General features: G+C 40.0%; 2 protein-coding genes across 9 annotated transcripts in view; both read right to left on the bottom strand.

Annotated features, from left to right (window-relative positions):
- The window catches only part of mctp2b (multiple C2 domains, transmembrane 2b), a 45,635-nt gene extending 39,899 nt beyond the window's left edge, over window positions 1-5,736 (bottom strand). For 3 of the 5 annotated variants that reach the window (XM_030726399.1, XM_030726403.1, XM_030726400.1), the window contains exon 1: window positions 5,587-5,729. The gene's annotated coding sequence lies outside the window, so the exon portion shown is untranslated. Of the gene's footprint in view, window positions 1-5,586 lie in introns of all 5 variants that reach the window. The other 2 variants (XM_030726402.1, XM_030726401.1) reach the window with 2 other exon arrangements.
- A 2,366-nt stretch (window positions 5,737-8,102) lies between these two features.
- LOC115778097 (myocyte-specific enhancer factor 2A-like) overlaps window positions 8,103-19,171 on the bottom strand; it is a 41,593-nt gene continuing 30,524 nt past the window's right edge. For all 4 annotated transcript variants that reach the window (XM_030726125.1, XM_030726127.1, XM_030726126.1 and 1 more), the window contains exons 4-10: window positions 16,491-16,625; window positions 15,992-16,199; window positions 15,482-15,535; window positions 14,480-14,616; window positions 11,295-11,421; window positions 9,707-9,809; window positions 8,103-9,110 (exon numbers count right to left, since the gene is read on the bottom strand). In XM_030726125.1, the coding sequence (XP_030581985.1) occupies window positions 8,777-9,110; window positions 9,707-9,809; window positions 11,295-11,421; window positions 14,480-14,616; window positions 15,482-15,535; window positions 15,992-16,199; window positions 16,491-16,625 (1,098 nt within the window). In that variant the 3' untranslated portion in view covers window positions 8,103-8,776. The remainder of the gene's footprint in view (window positions 9,111-9,706; window positions 9,810-11,294; window positions 11,422-14,479; window positions 14,617-15,481; window positions 15,536-15,991; window positions 16,200-16,490; window positions 16,626-19,171) is intronic.

Here is a 19,171-nt window from a genome sequence, read left to right as displayed (position 1 = left end):
ACGCTGTGACTGTAACTGCCTCAGTGCCTCAAACTCGATATGCTGTCGCCATGTGTGAAATCTGGCTACTTCCTCTAACTTCAAAAGTGACATTCTGTTTGTGATATGTTCAACAATCACTTATCTTTACTGCGTTTCTACAAACAGTATGTTAATCTTATGTCATCTTACACAGATCACAACTGGATGTTTTTCTTAAATTGGTAAAAGTCTGTCAGAGGAATCCCCGTGCCGCTACATTATCGACTTCACTCCTTATGTTCTCTGAGCTTTTAAGAAACGGTCACAGGTTTGCAACAGATACTTCAGTCACCTTTAAACCACTGAACTCTCACAGTGAGGCAACAGCCCTTTGATTTATAATTTTAAATTCATCTGCATTTCCTAACAATAAGAAATACAATGATTTTACGACACTAAAATTCAACCATCCATCCACCCACTACTCTGGGGCCAGGCCACAGGGGAGCAGCCTAAGTGCAGAAATCCAGGTGCCTGACTAGGATGCCTAAATGGTCTAAATGGTTTCTTAAATTTAATACGGGTTGAGATCTTTACCCTTGAATGACAAATTTAGGTGATTAATTTATTTCCTTCAAGTTTTAGAAATATTTCACCAGTTTGCTTTATTCATGGATGAAAAATATCTCCATCCTTATGTATAATTCTTTAATAACATAAAAGCATTTATAAAATAGTCTTTTATTTCATTAGCTCCACATTATAGACATTCTTTACTAGTACAGAGTAAACATGTACTTATTTAATTTTAAAAAAAAATGAATTTTCTGTCATAACTTAAAAAACGAAAGATTATTTATCGTGAGCGAAAACGTCCACTGCTGAATGCATGAAAAAGCTACTTACATCAAGTTTATGACAGAAAGTCAGTGTTGTTTTTACGGCTCGTTTCCACTGCTCCCACTGTTGTGATTATCAGGTCTGATTACTGCACTAATTTGGCATTTCTGGACACACAATTAGCACGTAGCAGGAAACGTGAGGGTGTTGCCTGGATAGAACATGAAGGAGGAAGATCACATGATGCCCACTCGCTCACTGTGAATTTACTGGAAGGTTCCGTGCCGTGTTCCCTGCAGAAGAGGAATTTGTGTTTCCACATGCAGCACCGACGTCTGAAAAAGTTCAACGATGTTCTGCAATATGAATAAGTTCAATTAAATAGTCACCTTAACTGGCTCCTAATCATAAATTAAGAGTTAAATATGTTCAGTTTAACTTTTTATTTGGCTTCAATCATGAAGATTTTTTTTAAATCATAAATTTAAATAAATGTGGTGATAATGATCCCACAGGGCAGCACCTTTCAAAAAACAAAAACAAAACAGGAACATGGAATTTAATTTATTTCCCGTTCCTGCTTTACTGTTCATCACAGACTTAACGTGTACGAGTGCCAGCAGGGCTGCTTTCTCATCACTGCATCACTGCATGGCAGGACGTTTGACTACAAAGACTCAGAGCTTTTCCAGGATCAAACATTATCACCAGCAAAATGATGAAGGGGGTCAAAGGTCAGGCATCACCTGGACAACAGAAATGGAGCCTATCACAGCTGCCATAGGGCGAGAGGCGGGGTACGCCCTGTCACAGGGCTAACGCAGAGGCAGACATTCACTCCTATGGGCAATTTAGGATCCCCAGTTAACTTTAAACTTTAACCCCACTAACGGCGTGTCTTTGGACTGTGGGGGGAAGCCAGACACGGGGAGAACATGCAAACTCCACACAGAAAGACCCGGCCTCATGGCGCATTAGAACCCAGGACCTTCTTGCTGTGAGGCTAGCAGTGCTAACCTCTGCACCACTACGCTACTCAAGATGAAAAAATAATTAGGAATAATTTTTTTACTCATTTTCAATTTGATAGCAGCAACAGAGCCATGTGTACCAGTGTACAGCTTCCCCTCTTCTGTATCAAATCTTTTGATACATTGTTGCCACCAAATTCAAAAGGACCTTATTTCTTACTAAAATGGTACATTTTTTCAGATTAAACATTTGACATATTTTCTATATTCTGTTGTGAATAAAATATAGGTTTATGTGAGACAGAAATTGCTGAAATGGTTTTTATTTATATTTTTTACAGCATCCCAACTTTTCTGGAATTGGGGCAGTAAAAGCCCTCTGTTCATAAAGCATAAAACCATGTGACTGAGATAAGAAACCAGGTGTCACCCAGCAGAGCGGTATATGATATATATTACATCTGTTATGGACACATGATGATGCTTCAATTCCACTTTTCCATTGGGCAGAATGAGACTTTGATCAAAGCCACTCCAGGAGAAAAGGGGGGATTTTCTGCATTACTAGAAGCTTCTCAGATGACTGTTGAAGACCATTTTTTAATATCACTAGTGCTCAGAAATGTAATGTTTAATGTGAGAACTACTGAATTTGCATATTTAAACGGCCTTGTGTGTGCTCATTTGCATAAATTTCCCATAGACAAAATGCAGCAAACACCTAAATGTGTATTTTTAACATCCTGAAATGTTACGGAACAAGTTCATGGAAAAAACCCACTGCATTTACCCACTATGTCTCACCTTAAAAATGCATGCTAATTGAGGCCATAAATAGAAGCCAGTTCAGGTTTGAATGGCGAGTCCTTTTTACAGCACATCACTGCCAGAACAGTCAAGGTCCGAGTGAAGGCTTTAGCGCAAATCCAGCTCAGTTCAAGGAGATGCTGAGGCCGTGTGCCCACCCCCTCCTCACATTTCCTCTTTTTAAGTCACTTATCTGACTTTCTTACGTAGATGAACGTTCAGCGAGTTTTAAACTGCGATTAGAAAGGCAGCAAAGGTGCAAAAGGTTAAAAGTCACAGACTTCAAGATTACTGATGGATGAAAAACATAAAACGGAGAAATTTAAATGGCTTTGTTTTTGTTTGCCAACAATATACTGAGCATGCAGGGCAGAAGGTAACCAGATCAGTAATAAAGCTACAGCACAGGTCAAGTTTAAATGCATATTATAATATTAAAGAGAATGAAAAAATACTGTTTACACACAGATTCAAATTATAGCAAGAAAGACACATTGGTGACAACTGCTATGTACTCATGAGAAAAGATCTCTAAACTGGGTGACACTGTTTCCCTTTCCTGTACGTGTAACAACATTAAATCAGTGATATTAACCAGTAAAAAGTTTGTATATTTACTTGGAGATTAGCTTTTGTTCAGAACACTATGTGTAGAGCATTTTTTTCTTCAAGTTGTATTCGTGTAATCCCCAATTAATCTTTCTTGATAAAGTTTATGGACATTAGCTAAAATGTTCTGAATGCGCTGGCTTACACTGAGCCACCACGAGGGAGGTGGGTCGCTTTGATGAGGATCCCCCAGAGTGCCGTTTTAAACGTTACAGGAGCAAAGCAAACTATCAAGACTTAACTCACTGCTCTCCAGTGTTCTCGTGCGGGCCACAAGCAGACTAGGATTACACTGACTGTGCAACATGAAAAGTTTGATCTCACTTAAAGCAATATGAAAAGTTAAGCAGATTTAACGATCAAAAAAAAAAAAAAAAAACTACAGAAACATTCAAATTGAGCCGACTTAGCTTGCAAACACAATTTTCAACCTACAAAAAACAAAGTAGTTTAAACAAAGAATGCATACAGATTCGTGTATAACAGCCTAATGCAAAATGAACACTAGCTGTGAGCTGACCAAGCAGGAAATGTCTGTCAGCTTATGCTTTTTCATAGCTGTAGGAAATCTCCGTGCAAAAAGCCTTTGCAATAACACACTTAAGCCAGTCTTTGCCACTAGGAAGTAGAAAGGCATTATAATTGACAAGATTCCTTATGCAGTAAGCATCATTCACTTATTACAAAAACTAAAGCAGGCTCACACATGCATCAGTGGCTGCAAGAAAACTATCATCTGCACGCAGCACAATCTGACTCCCATTTCAAAATGAGGTCGCTGCAGTTGGAGAACAAAAAAGAGCCTGATAGGACACAAATAACAGATGATGACGTTTTATAATGATCCTGGGTTAATCCGTGGTTAAACATTAAAGTACTTTGGCTGAATGGGTCTTCTAAATATTAGAGATCTAAATTATGTTCTGCCAATGATTTACTCTTCCCTGAAACAGATGAGCAATAAAGGCTTTTTTCAGTTTTGAAATGTTCTGTATACAAGTTCTAATTCTGAAAGAAGATCCCGTAGAAATCACAGAGAATTGTGCCTCGTTTTAAAAATATCTACTTTACCATGTAGAGATGTGACAAATTAAAGGAAAACCGGCTCTGTTAGGCTGTAGGTGTAATTTATTGACCTGGTTTTGATCCACCTCTCCTAAAAGGGCTGAAGGCTAAACGCAAACCGAATTTCTGATTAATCCTATAAGGAAATAATTGTATCCAGGATGACCATTCCCACTATCCACAGCACCACTGAATGGTTGCTGTGGCCTTCACAGTCATCTCAGTCCATTTTAGCACCTCTTGTACTGAGCAGACAGCGAGCATCTCAGCTGGCATCACAGAGACTACATGTGATTTGGAAGGAAGTTGCTCCATCTCTGAAGAAGCGTTTCAGAGACTTGGAGAATCAATGCACAGATGCACTAAACCTCTTCTGGAAACGTGGTGGCCCAACACCTTAGTAAGACATTTGGGTTTTCCCTTAATTTATTTACAAGTACAAAGGTCACCTCCATAAATGCGCTTTGAAGGCTGTTTTCTCCCTTCAGTTGCTTTATTGTGTTGAGTAACTGCATCACAGCCCTCTCCTGTCTGAACATGACAGCTATTTCCTGAAACGCGGCTATTTCAGTGTGTGTGGTTCCTACACTTTGATATAAGGCAAGACCCACGGTGGCCGCACAAAACACAGAAAAAAGAACAGAATACACTGAACAACAATCTGCTGATCCAACAGGCTACGTTTCAGACGCCTGACAGTCAACATCAGAGTTGAAAACTCAAGTGTGGTTTCTCTGTCTGCTGAAACATGAAGGTGTGTGTCGGTCTGCTGCAGTGAGCAGAAGCATGTTGCCGGTATAAGCCTGGAAAGTTTAAGACACTGAATCGCTGTTGGACAAATGTGATCAATAACGGCACTTCTTCCGATGCGGCCGTTTATATTAAAGCCTTCGCTGCGTCGGCGCGCAGGACACGGCTCAGCCTCCCGTGTCACCAGGAGGCTTCGTCCAGCCGCGTCTTGCAGGACTGGGAGGTGACCATGAGTCTTTAGACTCACCACTGAAACCAGTTTTTGTTTGCTTTCAATGCCGAACTGATGAGTAATTTCTATCTATAAAAAACTGTTTAAAATCACGAGTAACTGCACGTGTCCGTCTGTGAGCAAGAAAAAACGTTGCCAAATGTTTGAAGGGAGTTCTTCGTAAGGCTCCTTTAATTCAGCTTAAATGAAATATTCCCCACGGGGCAAACGGACAGCTCAAAGAGGGCTTCTCACCTGTCCGCCAGGGAAAATGTTCCTGGGCAGGAAGAAAACTCACCTGGCCAGCCGCACCTCTAAGACCCCAACAGGTAACTTTCTGCTTCTCGCCAATAAAAAGAAAATCATATTCACCGTTTTCTCACCCTCCGCTGCAAGAAACCTCCAAGTTATGTGTCCTTATTCACCTCATTTCAGCTAAACGTTGTGGTCAAAATGACGAAACAGCAACAGTTGTGCACATCGATTGCAATTTGTTGCAGTCACAGACTTCCTCCTCCTCTCCCGTTTAGCATCAAATATGACACACCAAAGCCGCTTATGGGCTTTTCAAAATAAAAGCTCTTCCGAGGACCCCTGTGCGACCCTGAAAAGAACCGTAAAATCTATATAAACTGGAGAGATAAGACACGGGCAGATGGAAAAATATTTCAACAAAGCCTTAAAAGATATCTGCGTTTCTGTAAGTAGACTATAAAAGTATAGGCTACGTTTTATTTTTTTAAAGATAGGTCTATCTGGCTTTTTTTTTCTGATGAACTCACTGTTTTAACAAATATAGTTATCAGAAAATTACATAAGCAATGCGCTTTTTGTAAAATAAAAGCTGTTCTATTAAACTCTTATTTTACTAAAACGTATATCACCACAGCTAACTGATTACTCACCTCTACATCAACATATGTGTCAATTGTGATATCAAACTAACACCGTGTTTTATTAACCATTGAAACAAATATAGAATGTGACTTCTCAATGATTTATTTGGTGTCGCGCACCCCGGACATCACACTTCACACACACAAAAGGAAAAAACAAAAAAAAAGAAAGAAACAAACTGTGGTTGTGGTTAAATGTGCCAGCAGCATGTGTTAAAATCTTCTTGTTAAAATGACTTCAAACAACAGAAATATGTACCTATAAATGTGTTCGTGAAAGGCTGAATCACAACTCCATTCATCTTACTGATGTAGGATAGCCACGATTAATAATAATAATGATGATAGTAGCTTATTTTGATTGGCTAGGCTCATTTTTAGAGCAGCCCTTTGTGGCTCCTAAACTAATCCTTCCCTCAAACATCTGTTTGCGCTCATAATTCCCATTAACCTTGGCACATTTAATCCGTCCATCCTTAAATTCCCCACCTCAGCGCACTGAGTAACTGAGGCCAAGGCCCATGTGGACTCCTCTGTCTGAGCTGCTACAAACAAACGCTACACACTTCTTATAAGACAGCTTTGCTATATTAACTGAATTGCATACAGTCAAATTTACAGTCTCTTATGCAGCTGAAATAATGTAATCAAAAAAATAAATAAATAAATAAGTACTTTACTACTAATGTTTAAGCTTTAATCACTGACCAGGAGATGGTATCAAACAATACAAAATATTTCTTCTACGCGGCACGCTGTTTCCTTGTGTGTGTGTGTGTGTGTGTGTGTGGGAGGGTGGGGGGTGGGGGGTTCCTTGTGTGTGCATGTGTGTGGTTTCTCTTCTCATCTTACTGCTGCATTCCTATCAGCATCACAGCTTCTTTCACAGTTGTAATTTACACCCTGTAGGCCTGGCGCACCCAGATACCAGACACCTAATTCTGTGGTTGTGTCACTGAGACTCAGGAATACTTTTTAGAGTTTTTTTTGTTTGTTTTTTTTTAAATGCATCATGAATGTCTTTCAAAACTTTCACTTGGCTCTTTTCTGTTTCTGTCTTTCACTTCATACTCAAACCCGTTACATTTTCCAGCCATGCTCTCATTCAGTGGAAGCATTGTGGTTAGTCTTTTGCAGCCTTTGCTTTTCACCACGTGTGCTACCTTGTACTTACCCGCATGTTGCATTTTCTCACGTTTAATCATCTTCTGCTCAGTCATAAAGTCATTCAGTAAATTCCCGTCTCTCTGGAGGTCACGTTCTCTCAGCATTAAATTTCAATGGACCTATTATTTAGTGGATCCATTCAGTGCCATTAAAGTAATATTCATATTAACCATCTTCATCTGTGGTGATCTCAGATGTGTAGTTTTATATGAATAAACTTATTTTTAAAAAAATCATTAAACTTGCAGAGAGATAAATAAGTGTGTAACCATTCATTAGGGCCCAAATCACTGCTCTAATATGTTCTGCTTGTAGATTTATAGTTTTTGTTCCAAAGGCCAAACAGGTAAAAGCTTATAAATATTGAGCCAAAAGTTTCTATATACACACTAACAGCCAAATTAAGAGTTCCTCTTAATGTTCTGCTGTATTTTTACTCTGAAGCGACCTCGTTTTTTTTAAAATCACCTAACAGAGGCATACGTTGGACAGTTTTTCAACAGCTTTAAATTTGTTTATAATGCACTTGTTTTTCCAAATCACAGATTCACAGAGAAATGAATGAATGAATGAATTAAATGCTGCTGGTTCAATCCCAACTGGAGACACAAATCCCCTTAAGGCTTGTGTCAGGAAGAGCATCTGGTGTAAAACTACCAACTTCAACGTGCTGCAGCAACACAGCAGCAGCTGAATGCAGCTTTATCTGAGAAAGGAAGATCCCATTAAACTAAAGTTTGAGGGGGAGACAGTGCGGCGGCTGGCGGATAAAACACACTGACAAAACTGCATAGTTACACCAATAGTGATATATATTAAAGGTACTATATACAAACAATAGTGACATGTTTTGGTAGTACATACACAAGTGTCCATGGCTTCCGGTTTTAAATCTGAATCAAATATTGTATTATTCTGTGCACAATATAAAAACACACACAACATAGAAAACAGTATACTGCTTTGGCTGATATAAATAAATGTTTTTATAAAGAGGAGTAACAGAGGTGATGATGATGATGATGATGATGTGGAGGGAGTATTGCTTTCACGATGGACTCATTCAATGGTTTAAACCCTGAGAAGATCAGAAATGAAATGGTTGACACCCAGTAACTTTAACCGCTTATGAATTAAAGACTGGTAGTTATGCTTTTTTAACTCTATATCCCACTGCATGTGGAAATAATTGTACTACACTGGAACTGTACTGCAGCTGGACCCAGATGTTTAATCTGCAAAGCTTTAGTTGTTTGTAAAAGAAGATTATATGAAGTACCACTGTTTTTTTTTTCATGTTTTTCAGATCCAGAATGTTCAGACTAATATTGTTCAGCCCTTCTCAAGAAATTCTGAACAACCGAAAAAAAAAAAAATATATATATATATCAATTTAAAGAAAAGTCAGCAGAGCACATCAATAAAAACCACATTTCATTTGCATAACAGTGTCCTTCCTGTTGTTGTCCCGGCGCTCCGTCTTCATGTGGCTCCGGGGTCTATGTCACCCAGCTGTCCATTCGGAGTCGCTTGACTGTCGGACTCTCCCTGCCCTCCGACCGACTCGCAGGAAGCGAGTGGAAGTCCGGCCGCTGCAGCTCTTCCCGGTCACTGCCACCCTCGTGGGAGCTGCAGGAAGAGCCGATGCTGTCGGAGGGGGACCTCCCCATTTCTGCTCGAACTGATGAGGACGCGGAGGAGTGAGGATGCGGGTGAGCGTGTGGATGGGTCATGTATGCGGACTGGCTGAGGTGGTCACGGGGCGGAGAGATGGGCTCAGCTTTGATGTTGATGTTATGATTGGTGCTGATGGGGATACTGGAGTTTCCTGACCTGCAGACAGAGGAAGAGAGACTTGTGAGGCTGTGACTGTGGAGTGAAGGTGCCACCTGGTGGTGACACGACTGTAATTGGCCTGCAGACAGAAACGTTTTCTCTGGTTGAAAATTGTAGATATTAAGTGCATTTAATAATAATGTGATAAAATAAAAACCAGAGGTAATTGTACTTCTATTTTATGCTATTTTAAACTCTGAAACTAAGAAGCCAATATTGTATTTCACAGAATTTCATAGGTAGAGTTAAACATATGTAACTAGAGGCCACTCTGGTTTTATGTGTAAACCAGAGTGGCCTCTGAAAATTTGTCTCTTTATTAAAACATTTATTTTATTTTATGGTTATTTTCTTATATTCTTGCTTTTGTTGTTTAACAGCTGTCTTATTATGAGCACTCAACTGTGATACACTTTAAATTGCATTAAACTGTAAAGTAGTTTTCCACTACTCTACATGCTGCTCATACGAGGTAATGTTTAACTTTATGTCAACAAACTGGTATGTCTACACACAAATCTGTGTCAAGAAACGGTGAAACGTTTAATCTATAAATTATGAAGGGAGACGGGTTAACCGTGTCAGGCTTTTACCCCATGGAGCTCAGCTGCTGTTGCTCCCACGCTGCCATGGAGCTCAGAGAGTGGCCTGCAGCGGAGCTGAAGCCTGACAACTCTGCACTGTTCAGGGAGTAATCTGAAAGAGAGAGACTACATGTAACACCATGGTGATGAAAAAGCATCAGACTGATACAGCAGGTCACAATCTGCCTTCATTAATAAAACTTTGGTAGAAGTGTAAAAGCTGCAGCACAACTTTTCTCACACTCTCATTATGAGCTGCTAAGCTGCCTACAAATATTTCACTTTTAGAAATTTGCTGAAAATAAGAGCCCCGTATTTGTCCACATGCACATATATAAAAATCATTGTGTTAAATATACCTATAGTACACAACAATGTCACTAAAATGTTTCACCATAATATTATTTGGCAACAATTACAGTGTGTTTTAACATTTGTATAACTGAATACAGACTGGATACATTGCATCGAAACTGATTCTTTTAAAAGCTTCATACACCTTTGCATTCTAACCTATAAACGTCCTCTCCTTTAGACCCTGTGCACTCATGCAGCCCTATATCAGCACACTCACACCTCCGTGATTCACAGTTACCACTGTGCAGCCTCTGTGGTCGTCCTGGCCAGGTCAACACCAAACATGCTGTACAAAATCCGATCCAGACTAATTTGGTTTGGTTTCATCTAACCAAAGAATGTGCTGCCAGCGTTCATCAGACTTCTTTTCATTTTCCGTGGAAAGGTCTAAAGTTGCAGTTTTGTCCCATTTGGGAACAATGAGCAATAGTTTTCTTCTTGGAAATCGCAGCGCCATGTCAGAAGCATTTACCCATCTCCTGTTTAATAAAAGGTTGTGCAAACTGCAAATTGCAGACACTGATGGGGCCTTTTGTTATTGTTAATGAGGCTCTTCCTCTGCCTCCTAACACCTACTTCAACTGCATTTTAGCCTATCGTCAGAGCCTTCGCTCTTGTACCCTATCTTATATCTTATTTGTTCAGGGAATTCCTTACTGAGTCATTAGAAACAATTCAGGCTAAAACTAAAACAAAACTTATTCAGACCTTATTTCAGACCTTGAAAACCCTCCAGTATGACTGATCTAAAGTATTTCTGCATAGGAAAGTGAGTCAAAGCGCCACCATCCATGACAGAGACTGATCTCTAGATATCAAAAGTACGTGGTTGCAGTTATTGCTGTTAAAGCTGGCAGGATGGCAAGCTATTACCCTCAGTGAGAAATTCATTTTTCACTTTCACCTTTTTGCTTTCATCCAAGTCACGTTTAAAATGAGTATTTTAAGTTTATTCAGGTCGCTGCTGTTTTATGTTATTTTTATTTTTAAAGATCTGATGGTGTTTAAAATGGAGTACACACAAAAATGGAAGAAATCATTTCACATTCCCAGATACAGTTGGTCAAATCACTACAAAAGAGCTGAAACCTAACAGCACCTAATTAACTCAACATCAACCAAATAAAACAAACTGCAATATACATTTTTTTTTCTTTTTGGCCTCCTGTAGAATATTGAGGTCAATCGGGGCCAAGCTGAATTCAGCAACCTAGCACGAATACTAATGAAGAGCACATACCGTTGTTGTAGGCAGAGCCAATGCCAGCGTAGACCAGACTCTGGTGAGGCAGACTGGGTGTGGTGATAGAGACCACTGGTGTGGACAGAGGCTGACTGGACTGACTGCCACTCATCCTTTGGTTATTCTGAAAACAAGTATTAAACATAGATACACAATCACTAAGTTCACTCATTAAAAGTCTTAAAGCTGTCTCTCTCTCTCTCTGCTTTTTTGTGCTTAGATCACAATTATACTGTTCTCTAGAATTAAGACTTGTGATGCCCTGTTTCAACCACAAGATGTCAGTATAAACTAACTTTCCCTTCTACAGACTGCAAACTCACCGTTTTGTGGAAGAGTACTAAAAAATACTTTTAAAAAAACAAGGCCCTTTTGCTTACTAATTTCATACGATTCCTATTCTAGCCAATCAGAGGGTGCACATGAATTGAACAAGGATTGCAGCAAAACACACACACACACACACACACTCAGCTGAATATCTGTAGGTAATTCATTCTTAATCAGTCATTGCTGCTGGTTCAGAACAGGCGGCTCCTTAACTCAACACGTCACCGAGAGTTTGGGAGTTTCTTTTACTCGTCTTTTGATTTTCAACCCCGTCACCCTGAACCAGGTCATTCAGTGCTCAGCAAACATAAAACAATGGGTTAACCGACCCACGCGTGTCTCATTCCCCCGTGTTCCCATCAGCTTTCTGTGGTCTCCTTGCATCCGAGGACTACAAATCATGCACGGCAGAATCCAAATGAAAGCTAACACGGTAGCAGGTAGTGATGTCAGCAGTGACACAGACATCCTGTAAAGAAATGCAGAAGACCTCCTCGGGTCTTTTTGCTTTGTTGTTCTCGCCTGTGAACACGCTGTTTACACTAACGCGCGCACACACACACGCAGGAGGAAGTGAAAGGCAGTTTCAGAACGATCAAACCGAGGAGGAGCTGCGTGACCACAACACAGCATCTTCTGCTGGAGTGAATGAAAAGCAGAAACGAACACACGGGTGGCTTCTTCTGTTGGTTTGAACAGGGTGGAGGCATTAGCAGCATCATGGTTCTGTTTTTATAAAGCTTTCAAACTGTGAACAATTTAAGAGTTTCTGACAGTTAAACTAATGATTCCCACAAACATGACGGCTATAAATTGACACTCAGTCATCACCAATAATTGATAAACAGATAAGATAAGCAGAATGATGAGGAATTATGATCATTACTTAATATGGAATGAATTGGAATTGATTCACCACTTCTCCACAAGAAACTTTGTCACTCAGAACTTCAGTGATATTCATTTAAGAGCTTCCTATAGTGTGCTTTGAATTTGCAGTCCATTTCTAAATAGATATTCTCTTCTTATAAAGCACATATGTGAAACTTTTCCATTACTCGTGTTTACTTTTAGGTGAAGAATTTTTTTTTCTTCCAAAAGATTGGACTTTAACACTGCAAACAGAAACTCATTTCCTTCTAATATGTAAAAAATCCCCTGGAAAGTGCAACCAGCAGAGTAATGGAGCTGGTCGGTCACCAGAAAAAGAAAAGTGTCCGTCTCCTTTGTTTACTAATCGTTACATCATGTTTGAGCATAGTGTGGGAGGCGAGAGCAACAGCAGGAGAGTTAAGGGCGAATCAATAACTTCAGCGACCCGGCACAGCGGCAGAGTCTGAAGAAAGGAAGACAGACTTCTGAGTCACCTCACAGAAACGAGTGCTCAGATGTCACGCGTACAAAGACCAGAACTTCTTGTGCTGTGCAGTTTTTTAAAGCACTTATTTGCGCCACATTTTGAGATGCTGCTGGAATATAACTGGATATTATTTCTGCATTTGAGATCTAGTGGTACTGAGTCTAAATCCAACTTGAGCTTCCACCGAGAATTTGCACTCCGCTCACAAAGAGGCATGTGACTTGGCTGCTCACTCAGACTGTCGTCAGTCTTTTCAGATGAGCGGCTGCTTTCCAAAACTTTTATCTGATAAGCGTTTCAATTCAGTCTGAGAAAAGGATCATGGGAGGTGTCTGAGTGAACAAGCAAGAGTGTCAAAACTACACAGAAGTCACACTGAACTAATTCCAGCTTTTGTTTCTGCTACTTGTGAAATGCCTAAAATCTTCAGCCATTTAAAATATCATACACAACTTGCTCTTATAATTAACAGTGGTGACCCCCGACCCTTGCTATCTCGGCTTCAAATCCATCCAAATGACTTTTTAAATGCCACGTTTGGCTTTGAAACAGAAACTCTTTTCTGTGTTAGTTTAAGCTGCTATTTAGTGTGAACACCATTTTGAGTCACACCCATTACATAGATTGTATGATGAGATATACGCATTAAGTCAAATATGTGACAAACTTCAATCTGGAAACTCTCAAGGCTCGTCTGTTGAGTCAGCCTCTGAGTACAATGGGCAGTTTTTCAGCCTTCTGGTGTAGCCGGTGGATAACTGGGCTACGACTTTCTGTGCACGAATGCAGAAAAAAAAGCTAATAAAAAGCTAAATTGCAGAAAGACAACAGTCCGTGGTTTCAAGGTTGCATTCCCCTTTTTGCTCTCCACACTCCCTTAAAGCCTTCTGCTGCTGGTTAAATGTTACTGTTTAAAAAAATCCAGAGTATCAGTGGACCACAAACAGGACCTTGTGCCTCACCTATAGATACATGAACCTTAACTGTAATCAAAAGAGGGTTAGTACACAATAAAAACAGTGAACGAAGCCCGTGTCCACTGGAAGGGACGATAACAGGGTAGCAGTGAAGTCAGTCAAATGAGGCATGCGAGTTGTTGCCAGCATCCTCTGTTCTTCAAAGGAACTATGATTCCATCTGTAAAACCACCAACCATCTGCTCCAAATGGTGTCAAACCAATTGTTCTCAAAAACTGTTGACCAACTCTGTGGTAGTCTGTGTCACATATTTACCCTGCGCATGCCTAACTCCAGCACACCACAGGCTTAGAAAACACAATGTACTGTTCTGATTCTCCAACCAACAGCCAGTAACACAGTTATGGTTGTGTTTATCTCAGCTTGTTTTTAGGAATTTCTGCTCTGTACTGGCCCTAAATAAATATATGAAGCTTATATATATATATATATATATATATATATATATATATATATATATATATATATATATATATATATATATATATATATATATATATATATAAAAACTTACCAGCGTTTGCATCATTCCTTTGGACTGAGGGATGACAACCCGGAGGTCTGTCTTGCGGCTGGTGGGGACCAGGCTGTTCCCATGAGGTGGAAGAGGAGGAGGAGATTTTGGTGGCAGAATCTTTCCAAATCCATTCACTGAACACAGAAATGTGGAAATGAGAGGATGTTAAAAAGTGACTTTTGCTTAAGTGTTGATTGTAACTACTTCTTAGTAAGTATTTTGCGAGGGATATTTTCTTGTTAATGGAAAGCATCATGCATTTAGCAGAAGTTTTAAATATCCAGAATGCACTTGAAAATGGAGTGGGGGTATTACAGTCTCGTGTATTAGAGCCATTAAATCAACATGTCCACGACCAAGCTTTGCATGCAGACTGGAGAAAGTACAACTATATATTATACAGGAGATAATAATGAATAATTCATCTTTTCTCTCTCTTGCCATTACATAATGGCAGCGTTTCTGGGAGGGACAGCACGAACATGACAGGAGGGGTATTATGCACAGACAGTTTGTAGCAGGGGTTGAGGACCAAAGCATGAGAGCAGAAGCAAACAAAAACCAGGAGCAATGACACTGAGGTGCATCCAGGCTCCCTGCACTGGCCTCAGCTGACCAGTACCAAATCCATCACCATCCTACACCAACTCCTACTCCTTCAAGAAGCACTAACAGAACTCAAATCAGAAGAGCCGTCAACTAATTGCCAGAAGAGAAAGCATAAAAATGTGAAATTGTGTTTATTTTTGTGGGCTCTCCTCCTAATATTTCATTTTTGCAGTTTAATGGCTAATTTTAATTCCTCAAGGGCTCCAAAAATTAAGAAAACAAATAAGTATTTGTTCAAACAGATCACACATGTAGCTGCTCACATGGGATCACAAGACAAAAAAAAAAAAAAAAAAATCGCAAATACTGAACCACACGCAGGGAGTCGTGTTTGTGCGTATGCAACATATATGTCAGAGCGTGTTCGTTAAACTCCTGTTAGATACGTACCAGTGGGTCCTGATCCATTTTGCAGAGCCAGCTCGGAACTACCCTGGAGACCACCTGAGGATAAACACACACACACACACAAACACACACATACAGAAATAAGGCCTTGTTATTAGAGCTCATATTTTATGTTCAGTAATCACCTCGAAACACTCTGCGTACATCCAATTGTTGTTTGTGTATGCTTCTTGCTTTTTATTTTATTAGAAAGATTTTAAATTGCTTTAGATGGTTCACTTGCCATTTGCTCAAAAGCATTTTCAGCACAAGCAGCTTTTTGATCTCATATCTGCTGAAAAATAACAGCCAACTGCTGTTTGTCAGTCTTCAAATCAGTGTTTTAAAAAAGTAGCTACTCCTGTGCAGAATGCATGCATGCTTTATCTCCTGCATCGCTGCTGAATGCAGCTACACTGTCTAATTTAAATACATGTTCTCTGTACAGTTGCTCTCCTTTGAGTGATTGTCATCGGAGCAGTGTGTACTTTAACAATACTTTTAGTTACCCACCTTCACCTCCAGTGTTCGGAGCTCTTTGTGAGGAGTTTATGTTTCTGTGGAGGTGCGTGTGAGGTGAGGCGAGGATCCCGCTGTCAGCCAGAGCTGCTGTGGCTGCAGCTAGTGCCTGGGAAGTTGCCCCTCCTCCTCCTGCACTGTGACTGTAGGCCATGCTGCCTGGTGCTACATGCATGAAGTGCTGCTGCTGTTGTCCTGTGGACTGGGAAGGTAGTAAGAGACAAATAGCTCATCAATATTAAAATGAAATACATGAAGTGGTAAAATACAACTGTTATTTTGTCTCCATGTCTGTTTTTTAGGGTTGCTTTGAGGCTACTCTTGAAAGTGATCAGATATATTATTACCACAGCTTTCGGGCAACAGATAAAAGAAGGAAAATTCATAAACCTACAGAGAAAATGTGGGTGGGAAAAGCCAGTGGGATACAGTCACTAAACAAACTACAGAAGCAAAATGTTGACAACCAACAAAAAACATCAATGCAACTCACAATTTTGTGAGTCTTCATCATGTTGTCAAACTCCTCATTAATCTTCTTGTATTTTTCTTCAGTATTAGGAGTGAGGACGTAGGATGCGTCTGCATCAGGGCTGTCGCAGCCTCTGTGCTCCTTCTTGTTCAGCGCCTGCAGGTGAAACAATGAGAGAGGAGCAGCATTAAAAACTGGTAAAAAACAAACTGTTTCACCAGCGATTCTTTAGCAAAAGCTTAAAGTAAAAATGTGCATCATAAAGCAACATTTTCCCTGATAATCTCATTATTGAGAGCAGAGACAGAAGCAGTAAGAATATGCACAGTTAGTACATAAATTGAATATGAAACATATTACTAATTAAAGCTGAGCTACTACTAAAAACAGGATATGAATGGATCTGGTTGCTCCCTGTGTATAAAGTGGTTGAAATCAGGAAGGGCCGCCGAGAAGACCTGAAACCAGATTTGAGTTTCGAAAGGCTCACGGTACACCGCCGCTTCCCAACCATCGTGACCGTATTTACAGTTCTACAGGTTTGTGCTGGTTCTTTTTGTTTCTTGATGCAGTGATGATGGAGAACATCTTTGAGTTCATACACTGGAGTGATATTTCCATGGACTTCACATTTGACTGACTCTGACCAGAAAACCTTCCAAGACAGTAATAAATAAACTTTAAGACGTGCTATTAACTTTACTCTATGAATGAGTTATTACAATTCATCATGAACTGTAACTACTGGATGATGTGACATATTCCCCATCTGATAAAGTGCATTAACATGGTTTTAGATCAAAAACCAGCATGACTAAGCTCAGTAACTTCACTCTAGGCTTTCATTTGTATTTCACCATTTGTACACGGCTGAATAAAAATGTAAAAAAATATGTGACCCCTTACCTAGTCTGTAATGCAATAAACAATGCAGTCTTAAAGGTACTTTATTATTACACTTTATTACACAATTATTACACAATTGATGAATAAGTAAAATATTTAACCACGTACCTGATTATTTACTGGAAGTTACTGATGTCATATTCAGTATCAAACTCAATAACACCTGTTTCCATTCAGGATTTCAGTTTCTAAGGTGAGAAATTTTAATATCTCACCTCCAGAGCAGCACAGAACCTGCAGCCACAGACAAATATCACCTGCCTTTATAGACTTACAGTTACTGTACAGTTAGTTTGACTTCATGAGTTCTGAAGCAGTGTGAAAAACAAAGAGCTCGTCTGTGTAGTTCAGACACTTCGGGTTTCCTTCCTCTAAAGAGAGGCTGCTCCATCCAGCACACATGCTCGTCTATTATCACACCAACCTTTCGAACACAGTGAACCAGAGCACATATGTTTTTACAGCAGGCCCAAAACAACTTTGAATTTAGTTCGATGGTTTTAGCGATGCAAGGCAGACAGACAGGGAAATAAAAGGCAAAGAGTTGGCTGCTGATGTATCCCTGAGCATCACTGAGAGAGAGCCATCAAATTAGATTCACAACTCCTGTGTCTGTGGAGGGTCATATTACTGCTGGCAGAGGAGCTCACACAGTGCTGGTAAAAAATAAATAAAATAGGTTTGAAATAGGAACAAAATCAAGACAAGTGTCATGAATCATAAATATTATTTCACTACTTTAGTTATTACACATTCGCCGGCCACTCTTTTACGTACATTTGCTCAGTGCATTTAGGTGCATAGACATGGTCAAGATGACCTCCCATCTGGTCTGAGTACTGCAGAAACTGCAGCTCTACTGGGATTTTCCCCACACAACCATCTCCAGGGTTTACAGAGAACGGTCTGGGAAAAAAGATGTTCAGCGAGCATCAGTTCTCTGGGATCAAATGCCTTGTTGATGTTAGAGGTCAGAGAAGAATGACCAGACTGCTTCGAGCTGATAGGAAGGCAACGGCAACTCAAATAACTACCCGTTACAGCAAAGGTCTGCAGAACAGCATCTCTGAACGACACGCTTCAGATGCCACTGCTGTCAGCTAAGAACAGGAAACTGAGGCAACAGTTTGCACACTCATTGAAACTGGACGACAGAAAATTAAAAAGTGTTGCCCAGTCTGATGATTCTTGATTTCTGCTGTGACATCCAGATGATAGGGCCAGAATTTGGTATTAAAAACATTAAAAAAAGGATCCATCTGACCTTGTGCTAAAGGTTCAGGATGCTGGTGGTGGCTGCTTGCAGCAGGATAACACACCGTGTCACGAAACTCAAATCATCTCAAGCTGGTTTCTTGAACACGACGAGTTCACTGGACTCAAATGGCCTCCGCAGCCATCAGAGCTCAATCCAGCAGAGCACCTTGGAGATGTGGTGGAATGAGAGATTTGCATCATGGATGACAGATCTGCAGCAACTGTGTGACTCCTTTTTTTTTCCTGGAAACAGCTGTCTACTACAGCAAAGCAATGAGCTAAAAGATGCAGAAATTCTCCGGTGGATTACAGGACTACACAAGCACATTAATAAGTGATGGTACATTTCAAATATTTAACATCAACATGTGCCATGCATTAAAACAGAAGAAGATACGTAATTCCCACTGTACATAAATTCAAGTGAAGCATAGAATTTGCACTGCCAGCTGGTTTAATATGATTAGGTTGAGATGATTGGTTGAAAATACAGACAGATGAATTGATGGATGGTAATTTACAGCACCTGGCCTTTGGAA

This window comes from Archocentrus centrarchus, chromosome 3 (genome assembly GCF_007364275.1).
Source record: "Archocentrus centrarchus isolate MPI-CPG fArcCen1 chromosome 3, fArcCen1, whole genome shotgun sequence".
In the NCBI taxonomy this organism is placed as follows: domain Eukaryota; kingdom Metazoa; phylum Chordata; class Actinopteri; order Cichliformes; family Cichlidae; genus Archocentrus; species Archocentrus centrarchus.
This window is presented reverse-complemented; position numbering and strand designations above follow the sequence as displayed.